The sequence below is a fragment of the Eptesicus fuscus genome, chromosome 4 (genome assembly GCF_027574615.1).
Source record: "Eptesicus fuscus isolate TK198812 chromosome 4, DD_ASM_mEF_20220401, whole genome shotgun sequence".
Taxonomy (NCBI): domain Eukaryota; kingdom Metazoa; phylum Chordata; class Mammalia; order Chiroptera; family Vespertilionidae; genus Eptesicus; species Eptesicus fuscus.
In genome coordinates, this window is record NC_072476.1 from 76,295,672 (window position 1) to 76,313,455 (window position 17,784).

The window sequence follows — 17,784 nt, forward strand, 5'->3', positions numbered from 1 at the left end:
TTCACTTGAAATGTATATTATATCTCTGTTCAAGTATCACTGAGTAAAACTAATGTGAATCTGTCAGTAGCAATGTGACTGGTGGGCTGTTTCTATGTTCCATCGCTCTCATAGTCTTCTATTATCATGTCTTCTTCTTCCATGTCTCCCTGGGCAGAGAAGGGCTGAGGCTGGCTGGCAGGCAGTTCATTCCCACTATTCTGACTCAAAGGCAGAGAGCAGGTTTCAGGTTCCCGGGTTTGAGTAGATTCTTCCACAGCTTCCTCTGAAGGCTGTCCTCCGATGAACTGGGCTTCATCTCCACTTTCTGGGTCTATCAGTCCATGCTCCCTGTCAGTCAGGGCTTCCATTTTTAATCTACAGGATTGATGATGCAAGGCATTAATAATAACCAATGGAGATTCCTTTAAATTATACACGAGTATGAAGATTATGAAACCATCTCCTGATGCTTTCATTTACCTTCATCCTATTCACTAGTCAGGCCCTTTAGTTTATTTAACAATATAAACAAAAGTACAAGGTAAATGAAAAACTGTGAATAAACCATTACAACTTATGATACAAATGAGTTGAATAATCTCTTTAATAAAGTTATTATAAACTAATAAAAAATAAATAGAAGAGAATGGGCATAAAACATGGAACAACTTACAGAAAAAAGCACCAAAGGTAACTAAAGTGTTCAACCTGATTTATAATTTTAAAAATGGAAATAAAATTAATAAGCTATTAGTCCTGACCCCATAGCTCAGTTGGTTAGCACGTCATCCCAATATGCCAATTTTTCGGCTTTGATCGCTGGTCAGAGCACATACAAGAAGCAACCAATGAATGCATAAGTAAATGGAACAACAAATCAATCTCTCTCTCTTTTTATGTCCCTCCCTTAAAAAACAAACTACTTTTCTCATCTTTTAAACTGGCAAAGACCTAGGAGAAAAGAACATGCTAATACACTGTAAAAGGACATAAAATTGTCAACATGTTCTTGGAAGCAATCTGGCAATGTAGAGCAAAGGACTCAGAAAGATGTATATTCGGTGATTCAGCTATTTCATTTCATCCTCTATAAATAGTATTTGATGTGCATGATGATTTAGCTATAAGAAAGGCTGTGATAAAAGTAGGAAGTAAGCTAAATGTAGAAAAACAAGGTGCAGGTAAATTATAGGAAATTATGCAGCTATTAAAATATGAAGCTAAGTATTAATATTTAACATTATCAATATGAATCAAAGATAATGTTAAATGTGGTCATCATAAATGAAAGATAACAGTACTAGTCATTGTAATAGGTAGCATTGACAAAGTCAGATAAAGTACTTGAACCAATAACAGTGATTAACTCTTTTTAATTCTTTTTAAATGCCTGCGTGCAGCCCTGGCTTGGTGGCTCAGTTGGTTGGAGTGTCTTCCCGTACACCAAAAGATTGAGAGTTTGATCCACAGTCGGGGTTGTATGGGAGGCAACAGATTGATGTTTCTCTCTCTCCTCTGTCTCTCTCTCTCTCTATCCCTCTCCCTTCCTGTCTCTCTAAAATCAATAAAACATATCCTCGGGTGAGGATTAAAATGAATAAATAAATAAATGCCTGAGTGTATAATCTGACCTTACAAATAAGCTAAGAAGAAATGAACTAAAAATATTGTGTTAATCACTGATATTAACACAGAAACAATTTTGCAATAAAATGAACGGTACAGATATAGGTTTATTGCTCTATAGTATCTGTATTTTATCAATTGTCTGGATTTTCTATGATAAGTAAATAAAAGATAGTGCTTGGTCATTGCAGGCTTCAAACATAGGCAAGAAAATCTCTTGATAGGAAAGCTGAAAAGGTGTTTCCAGATATGCAAAATTTGTTCAACAAGATGATTTTAAAAATTCTCTACCTTTGTGATCCTATAATTCTATTTAGTCTGATATTCCATTCTAAGCTGGTGAAAATACACTTTATATGTAATGAAATGATGGGTCTACAATGCAGTCATGGTCTTTCATCACTGGGCCCAAAATGTATTCCTTGGATTTTACAGATAACATTTAGTGATTGTATACTGGAAAAATAACATACTCAGTGGACATGTCAGTAACAGCTCTTTGAAAATTAAAATCATCAGCTTACCTTCCAAAGTGTCGATTCAGAGGAAGCCTTCCAATATCTTGGATAAAAGAAATCTGAGCTGAAACAGAGATTTTAAAAAAGTTTTAAATAGACATTTCTCCAAAGATATATAAGTGGCCAATAAATACAGGAAAAGATGCTCAAAGTCATTAATCCTTAGAAAAATGTAAATCAAAACCACTAGATACCATTTTATACTCTGTAAGGTGACTATTATTTTAAAAAAAGAACACAAAAAGGTTTGGCAAGAATGTAGAGAAATTGGAATCCTTTTGCACTGCTGTTGGGAGTATAAAATGGTGTAGCTGATGTGAAAAATGGTAAGACAGTTCCTCAAAAAATTAAAAATAGCATTACTACATGATCTCACAATTCCACTTCTGGGTATACATCAAAAGAACTAAAAGTAGAATTTTTTAAAAGTTATTTGTATACCTTTGTTTATATAGCAGCACTATTCACAATAGCCAAAGGGCAGAAGCAACTTGTGTCCAGATGAATGGATAAACATAATGTGGAATATACTAGTTCATACAATATTATTGAGCCTTAAAAAGAAAATTCTGATTTATGTTATACATTAGTAAACCTTGCTAAATGAAATAAACCAATCACAAAAAATTGTAAGATTTCACTTATGTGAGGTATCTAGAATAGTTAAATTCATAGAGAGAAGATAAGTGGTAGTGGCAGGGTGGGGTAAGTTAGTGTTTAATGTGTATAGTTTCAATTTTGCAACATGACAAATTCTGGAGATTGGCTGCCCAATAAGGTGAATATGCTTAACACTACTGAACTGTATACTTAAAAATGGTTTAAGATGGTAAATTTTGTTATGAGGAAACATTTGCTCAAGAAAATCTGCCTGGCTGGCATAGCTCAGTGGTTGAGCATCAACCTATGAACCAGGAAGCCACAACTCGATTCCCGGTCAGGGCACATGCCTGGGTGGTGGGTTCAATCCCCAGTGTGGGGTGTGCAGGAGGCAACTGATCAATGAGTCTCTCTCATCATTGATGTTTCTATTTCTCTCTCCCTCTCCCTTCTTCTCTGAAAGTAAAAAAAAAAGCACCAACCCTCTAATTATGTGGTTCTGGCGTGGCCAACAAAACAAAAAAGAAAATCTAACAAGAGTCTGCAGGACTTGAACTAAGACCTGCTTCCTTTCTTCCTCAGCTTTAGGGAGACTTCACTCCAGCTGGGTGCAGCCAAGAGCATAGGGCTCCCTCCTGGTGAGCGTGGTCAGCCCCCATCCACAGGATGGGAACTCTACTCCAGGGGCAAGCTGGTGAATACTCCCTCCTCCTCAAACTGCAATAGCCCTTGCCCCAGGCCCATTCGTAGAACCGAGGGTCCTTACCTGGATAAACTAAGCCACGCCAAGCCAATCAGAGACTACCTCCAGGTGAACACCCACCAGAATAGTGGTCAGGAATTTGCCCAGGGGGAAACAGCATTCCATATGAAGGGAGAGCTCCGATGCTCTACCCAAAGGAACTGACTTTATTTGTGTGGGGAAGCTCAAGCTTAAGGGACGTCTTAAAATAAATGCCTCCTCTTAATCAAGAGCAACAATTTAAACATAAGCCAGCTACTTCATCTGAAAGAACCGGAGAAAGAGACTAAGAAGAGCCCTCCTGGGGTCAGAACAAACCATGAGATACCATGCCTCAAAGTCTACACCTGCCCAATTTAATTCTATCAGACTGGAATAATTTATGTCCCTGGAACTGTTGAAACTGATAAGCCACTCAGCTAGTAATTGGTAGAGGGTAATAGGTTGGTTTGATGTCAAACGAGGCAGACAGTTTAACCAAGAAATAAAGCAAGGAGAAATAAAATCAAAGTGAGCCCTGCTAAAACCACTGTCATCACAAGGAGACTGTGGGCATGCCCAAGGCTGAGCTCTTTGAGATTTCATTAAAATAGTTTAGCCAAGTTGGTAAACAAATAAATAAGCAACAACAACAAAAACAAGCCCAGAAGATGAAGGGAAACCAGTATCCAGAACTTGCTACAATGTATTACCTAAAACACTGAGACTATGCAAACAAAGTATGTACAGGAAAAAGGATAAGCAATAGAAACTGAGAGGGCCCAGAATTAAATTTAATAGAAAAAGACTTCAAAGAGCCATTACAAATATGTTCAAAGAACAAAAGGAAACCATGTTAAATAAGCAAAGGGAGGGGGAAGGTAGGCAAAGGCATAGTGGGGATGAATGGTGATGGAAAGAGACTTGACTTGGGGTGGTGAACACACAATACAATATACAGATGATGTATTATAGAACTGTACAACTGAAACCTATATAATTTATTAACCAATGTCACCCCCAATAAATTCAATAAAAAATTTTTTTAAAAAGTCTCGGAAGGCGAGGGTGAGAGAATGGGTAGAGATTAAATAAAGAACTTATATGCATATATGTATAACCCTTGGACACAGGCAATAGGGTGGTAAAGGCCTGGAGTGGGGTGGGATCTGAGTGGAGGAGGGCAATGGGGGGAAAGTAGGGGGAAAATCTGTAATACTCTCAACAATAAAGATTTTAAAATAATAAATTAAAAAATAAATACAGGGGAAAAACTTAGTCTCAGTATTATATAGCAACTAGAGGCCTGGTACATGAACTTGTGCACCAGTAGGGTCCCTTGGACTGGCCTGCGGGGACTGGGCAGAAACCGGCTCTCTGACATCCTCTTAGGGGTCCTCCTGGATTGTGAGAGGGCGCAGGCCAGGCCGAGGGACCCCACCGGTGCATGATTGGGGCTGGGGAGGGACCACAGGAGGGCTCCAGGGCGTGTCTGGCCCATCTCGCCCAGTTCCAATTGGGGCCGACTGGCCAGGGAGGGACCGCAGGAGGTTGGCTGGCTGGGGAGCGAACGAGGGAGGGCTCCAAGGTGTGTCTGGCCTGTTTCCACCCAGTCCTGATCAGCCGGACCCCAGCAGCAAGTTAACCTACTGGTTGGAGTGTCTGCCCCCTGGTGGTCAGTGCACATCATAGCAACCAGAAGTTCTGCCATTTGGTTGATTTGCATATATTAGCCTTTTATTATACAGGATGAGTTGACCTACAAAAACAATAATGTTATAAAACACTACTTCTTGGGGAAAATAAAAACCCATGTTATTACCTTGATTTCTCATTGGAATGGTTAGCAAAGCAAGATATGGTAACAGCTGAGTTTGGAGACATAAAGCTGGTAAGCAGAAGTCAGAAAAAAGTGCTTTTGCTGCCAGGCAATTTTCCCGATACTGTATGGAAAAAAAAAAAGGTGAAAGGAAAAAAAAATAGTATTCCTAGATACACTAAGTTTATTATATTGCAAAAGTATGTAGGCTTATATACTATAAATATACTTTTAACAGTTTATCTAATTAGTTGTTTAAAATGATTCTAGCATTATCTAGTACAGGATTTTACCAACACAACAATTTCACATTTGACATAAGAGCAATAAAAATTTTTTATGCCCGCCAAGTATGGTTCAGTGAACCAGGAGGTCAAGGTTAGATTCTGTCAGGGCACATGCTTGGGTTGCAAGCTTGATCCCCAGTAGGCAGCTGATCCATGATTCTTTCTCATCATTGATGTTTCTTTTTTTAAAAAAAATATATTTTATTGATTTTTTACAGAGAGGAAGAGAGAGGGATAGAGAGCTAGAAACATCAATCAGCTGCCTCTTACATACCCCTCACTGGGGATGTGCCCTCAACCAAGTACATGCCCTTGACAGGAATCGAACCTGGGACCTTTCAGTCCGCAGGCCTACGCTCTATCCACTGAGCCAAACCGGTTTCAGCTCATCATTGATGTTTCTATCTCTCTCTCCCTCTCCCTTCCTTTCTGAAATCAATAAACATACATTTAAAAGAAAGCAATAGTGATTTAAAAAAATACTTTAGGTAGAATGAAAAATACACTTAAAAATCAAAAGAATTGTTTATGGCCTGGCCAGCCTGGCTCAGTGGCTGGGCGTCAACCTATGAACCAGGAGGTCACAGTTTGATTCTCCGTCAGGGCACATGCCCAGGTTGCCAGCTCAATCCCCAGTGTGGGGTGTGGAGGAAGCAGCTGATCAATGATTCTCTCTCATCATTGATGTTTTTATCTCTTTCTTCCTCTCCCTACCTCTCAATAAAAATATATTAAGGGGATCCTTTCCTCCTCCCCATGTGGAAGTCTGTACTTGTTCTTCAATAAATCTCCACCTTTTCTATACCAAAAAATTGTGTGTGTGTGTGTGTGTGTATAAATAGTTTGTCAGCATACATACATCACAAATTATGCGAGGACATTGTTTCATTTTTATTTTTTTAAATTCTCACCCAAGGAGATGTTTGTGGTTGATTTTAGAGAAAGGAGGGAGAAAGAGAAACATTGATGTGAGAGAGAAACATTAATTGGTTGCCCCCTACATGTGACCTGACTGGGAATTGAACCCATGACTTTTGGTGTATGGGACCATGCTCTAATCAACTGAGCTACCCTGCCAGGGCAGAACTTATTTCCTTTAGGTAACACAGGTGCAATATTAGGCTGATGAAGAAAGCAGCACAATCTTGCTTTCAAAGGACCTTACAGTCTTGGAAAGATAATTCATATGTAACTATAATGCAAAATTAATATGTGCTATAAAAGCAAAGCAAGTCAATAAGGGATTATAAATTGCTTAAAAGTCAAAGTTCTTCAAAGAAATTTATTGAAATTTCTTAGATTATGAATTATAGGCTCATATTTAGCCATATGATTTTAGAACTGGAAGACATCTTAGAGATGACCTAGTCCAGGGGTCACAGATTCAGATGCTAGAGGATCCAGGCAGGTAATATAAATCAAAGCAGTGGACTAGCTGGGGACAGTGGTACCTACCACTCACATTTTCAAGGGAGAGATTCTATTCGATTTCAGCAGATTGTTGCCATATAAAAATATGGGCCAGTGTGAGTTCAGTGTGGCTCAGTGATTGAGCATCAACCCATGAACCAGGAGGTCCTGGGTTCGATCCCCAGTCAGGGTACATGCCCACATTGCGGGCTCGATCCCCAGTGTGGGGTGTGCAGGGGGCAACCAGTGAATGATTCTCTTTCATCATTGATGTTTCTTTCTCTCTCCCCCCGTCTCAAATCAATAAAAATATATTTTAAAAGGTTGGTGTGGCTCAATGATTAAGACCCATGATTCATGAGGCCCCTGGTCATGGCACATGTAATCAATGTTTTTCTCGCATTGATGTTTCTACTTATCTATCCCTCTCCCTTCCTCTCTCTCTAAAAAAATCAATAAAAATGTATTTTTAAAAAATGGGCCAGTGTTGCCTTACTTTTCCTTTCTTTCCCCCCAGAAGATTCTAGAAATTTTGAAGCCAGAAATCCATATCCGAATTTTAATTATACTAATTTTTAAAGATGGGCGATTCATTGAAAATATCTATGTTACATTCACCTTGTAGGCCACATGTGTTTTGACCTTTAATTCAATCCTCTTCTTTTATAGCTGGGTAAACTAAGTATACATACTTATTAGTTATTAGGTGAAATAATTTATCTAGGTGGTAGAGGCAAAGCCAGGATTTATTTTCAATTAACACTAAAATATAACTATACTTTGATTCCAATAAGTCAACTTACAAAATAAGTACGGGCTTTCAAATTGAGTGATTTTTCCCTAAAAAAAATGACTAAGCACTCAAGAAAACTGTTCTTTTATGTTCTGAAAGAAAATTGTGGGTCTTAGCAACTATTTCTTACTAAGAATGAAATATCATTTTTCTTTTTTAACAACAACAAAAAACCCAACTTGCCCTTGCCAGTGTGGCTCAGTTGTTTGAGTGTCAGCCCATGCACCAAAAGGTAGCGGGTTCAATTTCCAGTTAACGGCATATACTTTGGGTTGCAGGTTCACTCCCTGCCTTGAATCGGGGCGCATGCAGGAGGCAACCTGTTGATGTTTCTCTCACATTGATGTCCCCCCACTCCATCCTTCCCACTCCGAAAAGCAATGGAAAAAATATCCTCTGGTGAGAATCAACTCCACCAAAAAAAAAACGCAAACAAAAACTTTATTGACATGTAATTCACACGCCATAAAGTTCACCTATGGAAAGTGTACAATTCCTTTTTTTTTTTTTTACCTTTTTATTTATTAAAAACCATTGGGGTTTGTGCAATGGCCGAAAACTTGATCCTCCTCCTTGGCAATGAGCAAATCCTCGGGCTTTGTTGGAATGTATCACACCTCTTGTAGCTATTGACGTACTATATTCCCTGAGTAAAGAGCGTGTCTAAAAAAGAAAAGATGTGAAATAAAAAAAACATGAGATTTATAAAATAGTACTAATGGTATTTCTGACACCAAAAAAGGACTAACCATATTTAGCTCTTTTCAACATCACTGCAGGCCTAAAAATAATATGCTACAAGATTATTTAAAACAAATCCAACTAAGAAATAACATTCAAATGCTATGTGTAAACTCTGATTGGATCTTGGATGAGCGTGGGAAAAATGACTATAAATACATTTTTGAGACAACTGGGGAAATAAAAATTAGGATAGTATGTTAATTTTCTTAGGTGGGAGGCTATTATGCTTATAACAGAATAATGTTATTATGGATGCTTAAGTATTAAGTGTCATAATGTTTGCAATTACTTTCCAATTATTCAGCTAAAATAAGTCTGTAAATACACAGAGATTAAGCAAATGTAGCAAAATGTGAAAAACTGGTAAGCAACAGTTAAAGGCATACAGATACTCATTGTACTATTCTTTTATTTATTTATTTATTTATTTATTTAATAGACTTGATTTTTTACAGAGAGGGAGAGGGATAGAGAGTTAGAAACATCGATGAGAGAGAAACATTGATCAGCTGCCTCCTCCACACCTCCTACTGTGGATGTGCCCAAAACTAAGGTACATGCCCTTGACTGGAATCGAACCTGGGGACCTTTCAGTCTGCAGGCCGACGCTCTATCCACTGAGCCAAACCTGTTAGGGCTATTCTATTATTTTAATTTGTCTACAGACTGGAAAATTTCAAAATAAAAAAGTATAAAAAAATTAAGCAAATACAATTGCTGAATAATGAAACTCTAAATATGACACACTATATAAAAATGTTTTTATCTTACCTAGTTTTAATTATTAATGCTATTTCAACATTTATAACAGAGAAATATTAACATATCAAAAGTGTTAACCAATGGAACTTTCTATGATAGAAATGTTTTGTATATGGGCTGTTCAATATAGTTACTAGCCACATGTAACTAACAAATGCTGGAAACGTGACTAGTGGGACTAAGGAACTGAATTTTAATTTAATTTAATTAGCTGCATGTGGCTAGTGGCTACTAGCTTGGTCATTTGTTAAAATGTTAAGAAAGCCCAGACAGTGTGGCTCAGTGCTTGAGCGCTGATCTATGACACAGGAAGCCACGTTCAATTCCCAGGTTGCGGGCTCGATCCCGTGTGGGACATGCAGGGGGAAGCCAATCAATTGTTCTCTCTCATCATAGATGTTTCTGTTTTCTCTCCCTTTCCCTTCCTCTTTGAAATCAATAAAGATATATTAAAAAAAAAAAAAAAGTTAAGAAAAAAGTACAAATTTTATAGTGAATAATTTCAATTTGTAAAAAAGAAACCATTAAAAATTTAGCAGAAAGTATAGAAAGAAGTAGTTATTTTCCTTCTATCCACTTTTCAATGGTTGTCAAAATTTCTGTATATCAATTTTATAATCAGAAAACAATTTTAGAAAAAATTAGTGTTATTTTATCACCGGGAAAATCAAGTTAACTGCTGAAGCTTCATTACAAACACTGAGTTGGATGAATTAATTTTCTCATAGCTATTAAGAATTTATATAAGTCATGTCAAATAATTAAGAATAAAAGTAAAAATTTTTCCCCAATTCTGAGTAAATAATAAAAAACAAAAACATTTAAGTCAAATGGTCTTACATTCCAGTCACCACTGATGATATCTGCAAAACTCAGAAATTCACTGGCTCTCACAAGATCATCTACTTCCATGAAGAAATCCACATAGTTTTGGTGAAGATATAAATTAAATAAATCTCCTGGCATGTGTGACATTTCTACTACTTCCTATAATATAAAAAAAAACAACACCATACATACATAATTTTGGTAAAAATGCAGTAGTCCAATGTATATGCCCACAAATGTAAATATATGTCTTGTAAGTAGTACTTAGTGTTATTAAAGATTTTATACTTTACCTCAGGATGAACAAGTAATGTATCCCGTTCATACTCTGATAAATGGGAGGGCAATCGAGGGGAGTCTATTTCTGTTACAGATGCTCCTATGAAAAATTTCCAGATTAAAAACATCTTTATAATTATATAGCACCTCTCACTTGAAAGTTTTTCAACACTTTAGGTACACAATTGCAAAAATACTAATTGAACTGTTAAAAAGAACTGGAAGTTTATGTGAGTTGCCTCGCTATTAAGAAAAATGTAGAATTCTGATGTCTGGATTATGGCATTTCTAGAATTAAAGCACTCCACATTTCACCTTTCCAGCTCTGAGTTGCTTTCTTCTTCTTCTTCTTCTTTTTAAAATATATTTTATTGATTTTTTACAGAGAGGAAGAGAGAGGGATAGAGAGTTAGAAACATCGATGAGAGAGAAACATCGATCAGCTGCTTCCTGCACAGCCCCCACTGGGGATGTGCCCGCAACCAAGGTACATGCCCTTGACCGGAATCGAACCTGGGACCCTTGAGTCCGCAGGCCGATGCTCTATCCACTGAGCCAAACCGGTTTAGGCTGCTTTCTTCTTTTTATTCTCATCTCAATGTAGAGGCATTTACAGCTTATTTACTGTCTGGCGGATGATACTCTCTGCAGGAGAGAAGAAGAAATCCCATTCCCTAATACAGAAGGTTATAAAAGAGTGTCGAGGAGGAAAAGGGTGGAAGGAAAAGAATCAGTGAATGGCCACTAAGCTCCAGAGGTCAGAGGAGCCAGAGACAGAGTGTCTTCATTTCCACCTAAGTGATCCCTGTTTCATTTTCCTCAGGTGGCACGAAGGTTTCCATTTAGCAATCCCAATTTTTGATAAGAACGATAGAAAGCAGGTGTAAAAGGCATCCACAGAGTTTTATAGCAAGATAAAAAACAGTAGTTTGAAACAACTGGGTTTTTGGCAACCAGAAAACAGTCTCAAATAGTAACGGGCATGATAGCATGAGGTTTCAGTGAATTATTTGCATCATTTTACAATTCACGGTTATTTGCAGCTATTTTACAAGAGATTTGGACAACTGAGAGAATGTTGAGGATACTGTACACAAAAGACTTTACTGTTCATCATGAATTATTTTTTAAAATATATTTTATTGATTTTTTTTACAGAGAGGAAGGGAGAGGGATAGAGAGTTAGAAACATCAATGAGAGAAAAACATCGATCAGCTGCCTCCTGCACATCCCCTTTTGGGGATGTGCCCGCAACCAAGGTACATGCCCTTGACCTGGAATCGAACCTGTGACCCTCCAGTCCGCAGGCCGACGCTCTATCCACTGAGCCAAACCGGTTAGGGCATCATGAATTATTTTTTGTTATAACATATAAAACTATTCTAAACTATAGCAATGATTTTTCCTCTAAAAATCTGTGTAAACTATTTTCTATAAAAATTGCACCAGATCAATTTAAAAAAATAAAAAAGAAATCTCCCCTGGCTGGCGTGGCTCAGGTGGTTGAGCGTCAGCCCATGCACCAAGAGGTCACTGGTTCAATTCCCTGTCATGGCATAGGTCCAGATTGCAGGCTCGATCCCTGGTGGGAGGCATGCAAGAGGTGGCTGATAGGTGTTTCTGTCTGTCTGTCTCTCTCTCTTCCTTGACCCTCCCCCTCTCTCGATACAGCCTGGATACAGTGGCTCAGTGCTTGAACGCTGACCTATGAACCAGGAGGTCAGTTAGATTTTGGTCAGGGCACAATGCCCAGGTTATGGGCTTGATCCCCAGTAGGGGGCGTGCAGGAGGCAGCCAATCAATGATTCTCTTTCATCATTGATGTTTCTATCTCTCTCTCTCTCCCCCCACCTCTCCCTTCATCTCTGAAATCAATATAAAATATATATATTTAAAATCAATACAAACATTAAAAAAAAAAGAAATCTCAATTTTCTTCCTTCAGGATCATAAGAAGGAAAACTGATATTTTCCACATAAAGAATAGGAGTTTGGGATTTTATTGAAAGAAGAGACAATTTGGGAGCTTAGAAATGGGTAATGGGGGTGAAGAGGCTGAGGAGAAGCAGTCATTAAAGACAGAAGAGGGTAAAGAATTATTTTTTTTTTTTAAAAAGAAGAGGGAAAGGAAGAACATCTCTGGTTAGGGACAGAGCTGTTAGTGAAGGGTCCAGAGAAATGCAAGAGAATCCAAAGAAACCTGAAGCTACCTAGCAATCTGCTTAGAGCCCTGGTGGCCAGAGCTCAGTGCTAAGAAGACTTGGGCAACCAACAGTTGCCACTAAATGTCTAGATGGATTGATGTCTAACTTTCAGTAAACTATAATTTTAAAGACTTACGGATATTGATATGGCCTAGAGTACTTCATTTTTGGGTTTAATCCCACTTATATTCCAAAAATACTCTATCTGGGTAAATACATTTTCCTGTGTAGGCCTTGCCAAACAGCATGTGATCTAGCCCCAATTCTTTGTTATAAAAGAACCAAATACATGACATTTAAAATTTTTTGGTGTTTTACTTCAGTTGTAAGAATATTATCTAACAAACTTTAAAAAATGTATAAGTTTTCTTACTTTTGCAATATAGTATTTTCCCCAGAGCTCTGAAGAGAAAGAGAGAAACATCTTTTCCACCAATAGCTTGGACCTCTTGATTTTCAAAAACTTTATCAGATTTTTTTCTTCGTCTTGATTTTGACAGCACAGCATCTGATTTTAATGAAGACATTCCTTTTTTCCTTGGGCATAAATTGTTCCTTCCTAAATAATATACACCCCCCCCCCAAAAAAAATATACACCCAAGTGTCAATATTTAAAATAAAATTAAAATATGAAAGCTAAAACTGAGAACACTTCAGATATAGTTATACTAAGTATTCTAATTCTAATTTAAAAATATTTTTCTAATAAACAATAATTATAAAATATCTGAACTGAGTCAGAGTCCTCTTTGAGTTACTAAACTATTAAAACAGATTAAATGTCATCTAAAAGTATTTCATGACACATTTCAAATTTTCACATACACAAATGGCACATTCTTTAATATAGTTATACCCATATAACCTTGAATTTTCAGTGTTTTGCGCAAGGTACTATTCTTGGTACATAATATGTATTAACTAATTTAATCCTCATAAAAACCTTATCAGGAAAGCACTACTATTAGGAAAAGAACTACTATTAGGAAAAGAACTATTATTATACAGATAAAGAAATGAAGTATAAAGAAGTTAAGTAACTGGCTCAAGGTTATCATTTAGTAAGTGATTTGAATCCAGGCAGCCTGGTTCTGCAACTCATTCTTGATAACTATTCTTTATTACCTCTACTGATGTGGACAGTCTCAAATTTTGAGTATGTTTGTGTTCAAATTTCATTGATAATTCTATTGTTTAAAACTCAAAATATATCATTTAAGAAAATCAGCCTGGAATAGCAGAAAGAACACAAGATATGGGTTTGAATACTAATACTGTTTCTTTCATTAGGCTGATCTGAGAATTAAATTAAAAAACATACAATTGCTAATACAGTTCCTGATCTACTAAAAAAATTTTATTTTCTTCCCTTTACAATTTCTGAGCTCAGAGCAATAATGTTAAAAATGGTAGTTAGGACCCAAAGTGGCCCACTTCAGTCATTCTAACACATAATTCCAGTAGTGAACCTAAAGATCATTTTACCTTTAAGTTTCTACAGAAAGCAGAATTGTTTTCAGTTGTGTCAGGTTGCCTATTTCTCTACAGTTATTTTGAAAAACAAAGTTGTAAACCAGATGAACATGTTACACTTATGGGTAGAAATTAGTACTTCAGGTGGATTTTGAGAGCTCCAAAGATTGCTTTTAATTTTTTAAGGTCATTTCTGAATGTTAAGTATCAACATTTGTTCAGTGTTTTCTGATGAAGACTGTGCTCAGTGAACTGTGACTACTGGAGTAAAAATGCAACTCATTGCCATTAGTGGGGCTATCTCTTTAATATCATATGGCTGTGGACCCCTTTTACATAACAGTAAAGGGAAACTAATTTGTTAAAATATCATATATAAAGTATTATGAAAGAAGTTCAAAACTAAACCTACATGAGCACAATATTATTAAATTCATTAACAGCTGGCCATTTATTGAGCCCTTAGTATGTAGCAAGCACTGGAATAAATACAAGTATTACTTCGCTTACTCTTCACATAACTTGAGACTGTTTTTTATATAAAAGGTGAGAAAATAGAGGCACAGATTTAGTCACCTGTAAGATTGTCACTAAGTGGAAGAGCCAAGGTTTTCACCCAGGAAGTAAAATTAACTTTCAAAGGTAAAGTAGCAAACCGCATATATAAATCAGGTTTTGTCTCAGATGTACAGATACATATGATGACATATTCATAGGGGTCTGTGCATGCATGTATACACATATATTATGACATAAACTCAATAAAAAAATATTAAGTGGAAATAGGTATATATCAATTATAAGTTAAAATATGTTTAGTTTGATTTATTTCATGAACAACTAAGAGAGAAGAGCAGTCACCTATACAATGCTGTAAGAATGTATCTTCCATAGTTACCTTTTGAAGAAGAAAACTGGAGGCTGTTTATTGCACTTCTGATATCACCAGAGCATCCTTGACAGAGCAACTCTAGAGAAGTTTTATCAGGGACGGTAATATTTCCTCCATTCTGAAATGAGAAAATTAAAAATCTTAATGTTTTCCTAAATAAAATAAAACACACAACCAAAAACTCCCTTATTTTATAAATTAATGGAAGTACATTAGAATCTTTCAAATTTGAATTGAGGTGATAAAGTCATATATTGATTATTTTTATTATTTCTTAATGTTTGATAAATAAAATACTTAAAAATATAATTTGTAGTTATGCTAATAGCAAAGAATGTAGATTTTTTTCAAGAAGGTATTAAAATATCACAAGTAGCCCTAACCGGTTTGGCTCAGTGGATAGAGCGTCGGCCTGTGGACTCAAGGGTCCCAGGTTCGATTCTGGTCAGGGGCATGTACCTTGGTTGCGGGCACATACCCAGTGGGGAGTGTGCAGGAGGCAGCTGATCGATATTTCTCTCTCATGATGTTTCTAACTTTATCCCTATCCCTTTCTCTGTGTAAAAAATCAATAAAATAATTTAAATAAATAAATTAATTAATTAAATTAAATATCACAAGTAATCCAAACATACAGAACTAACCACATTTAACATTTGTATGTACTTTTTTCTAGTATGTGTAGGTTTATATATATTTGTACGTTTTGTTGTTACTGACAATTGCTTATTCTGTTTTAGCACAGTAAATTGGAGTCAGAACAAATTTCAAACCTGTCTGATACTTAACAGTTGTGGAATATTATGTAAATTATTTGTCCCAAAGCTCAGTTTCCTTACCTGTAAAATAGGGATAATGTACCAATTTCATATGGTTATGACGAGGTTTAATAAGATCAGGTATGTAAACACTTTGCATAGTGACTGACAAATATAAAGAGCTGAAGATATTTTTGTTAGCATTATCACGTAAGTTTATATCTTGTTATTTTTAATGGCATTTAATTGTATTATCCCATGTCACTAAATATTCTCAAAACACTAATTAATGACATAATAGCTCAGCTGTATAACTGCTTCATTATTGTTGGACTCAGTTTCTGATATTTCATTATTAAAAATTGTTATTCAGTTAAGTGTTCTACACACATACATTATTTTAATATTCAAAACAACCCCTTCCTTGAAGATTTCCTTCAATTCCTGCGATCCCAGCAGTGCAAAAATAAATAAATGTTTCATGTAAGATCTAGAACCATGCTGCTAGGAGAAATTCCATCAATTTATTTTAACATCACGATGATTTGAAAGATAGAAAAAAATGATGCATTGAAAGTGACAGATGTTTCACAACCATGTTAATATGCCTAACACTATTCAACTGTTTACTTAAAAATGGTTACAGTGGTATAGTTATAATACTATATTATATATTTGAAAATTGAGAGAAAATTAAGAGAGTAGATCTTAAATGTTCTCACCACAAAAAAGAAGTGGAATTACATGATGTGATGGAGGTGTTAGGTAATGCTATGGTGGTAAACATTCTGCAATACATAAGTGTATCAAATCAACATGTTGTACTCCTTAAACTTATGCAATGTTATATCAATTATATATCAATAAAGCTGGAAAAAATATTTGTGATGGTAAATTTTATTATGTGTTTTTTACCACAATAATAAAAAGTTGACAACGGACAAAAGTACAGTTGTACTATTGATGACTAATGTACCCAGATGCCAGTTAACGGTATCTTCATTACAGACACAATTTAGAACACTAAAACAAAGGGAAATTGACCTAATGTGAAAGAGAAAGCTAAGTTTTAAAAGAAAAAGGTTAAGGATCTTTTAAATCAATATTTCCTATATTTTCCAAAATGACATGCCTTGTAAGTGTAATAAAATTTTTAATTCTAAAAATATGTGTCTCCAACTCAAGTTTACATAATACCACTTAAGTTTGGGTTTATATAATTAGAAAGTTAGATTCAAATTAATCAGTTCTTAAGAAACTTACCTTCTTAGTTTCTACTGTCACTATTCGATTAAGAAATTTCATCATAATTGTTGGTGCCACAGGGTTGAAACTGTCAAAGTTTTATACAACAAGAAAATGGTTAAATGATTAATTTAAAATACAATGTGTATGTGAACATTTTAGACAGAAATTTAATTCTTACCTAATGTTTGAGATAGCACACTCTTCTTGAATTTCTTTGGGAAACAGTAACCTTTGATTATTATCTCCACTGAGACTGTCAGAGATTATAAATATTAGAGGACATCGACCAATCTGTACATATTTCCTAAAATAACAAAATACAGCAATGTTGAAATTTAAGCCACTTACCATTTAATTTGGAATTTTAGAAAAGTTCACTGAAACTCACCTTAGAACTTCATGTAAAGTATGAGAATCTCGATAAAACTGGTTAGGCAAATCCTATTAAAAATACACAATAAATACTTGTTCAGTTTTATTCCTATGTAAATTTATGTTCAGGTTTATATTTACCAAGATAGGAAAAAATGCTATCTATTCAACGTATTGTAGCCAGAACTTTTATAGAAGGGGAATATGAAATAGCTGACATCCTCAACAGTAATGTCCATCAATGGGAAACCCAATTTTCACATTAAATTCTTAGGGTCATTACTAGTTACAGTATTTTCACAAAGACATCATTTTCCAAATATTAATTTTGCTTTTCTACACTTAAGGCATTAAATTTTTAAAGTCCACTCACCTATAGCTACTCTATTCAAGTTCACTAAACAGGTTTTTAAGTTTCTATTATCAAGCCTTTATATTATATTTTACCACTATTAATACTACAAAG

At 35.7% G+C, this 17,784-nt stretch overlaps 1 protein-coding gene across 6 annotated transcripts in view; it reads right to left on the reverse strand.

The window, feature by feature from the left end:
- The window catches only part of RAD17 (RAD17 checkpoint clamp loader component), a 25,896-nt gene continuing 8,112 nt past the window's right edge, over positions 1–17,784 (reverse strand). For 4 of the 6 annotated variants that reach the window (XM_008161899.3, XM_028139592.2, XM_054715187.1 and 1 more), the window contains exons 7-17: positions 17,335–17,387; positions 17,125–17,250; positions 16,962–17,031; positions 14,947–15,058; positions 12,948–13,133; positions 10,384–10,469; positions 10,103–10,249; positions 8,270–8,419; positions 5,270–5,390; positions 2,133–2,190; positions 1–357 (exon numbers count right to left, since the gene is read on the reverse strand). In XM_008161899.3, the coding sequence (XP_008160121.2) occupies positions 93–357; positions 2,133–2,190; positions 5,270–5,390; positions 8,270–8,419; positions 10,103–10,249; positions 10,384–10,469; positions 12,948–13,133; positions 14,947–15,058; positions 16,962–17,031; positions 17,125–17,250; positions 17,335–17,387 (1,374 nt within the window). In that variant the 3' untranslated portion in view covers positions 1–92. The remainder of the gene's footprint in view (positions 358–2,132; positions 2,191–5,269; positions 5,391–8,269; positions 8,420–10,102; positions 10,250–10,383; positions 10,470–12,947; positions 13,134–14,946; positions 15,059–16,961; positions 17,032–17,124; positions 17,251–17,334; positions 17,388–17,784) is intronic. The other 2 variants (XM_054715185.1, XM_054715189.1) reach the window with 2 other exon arrangements.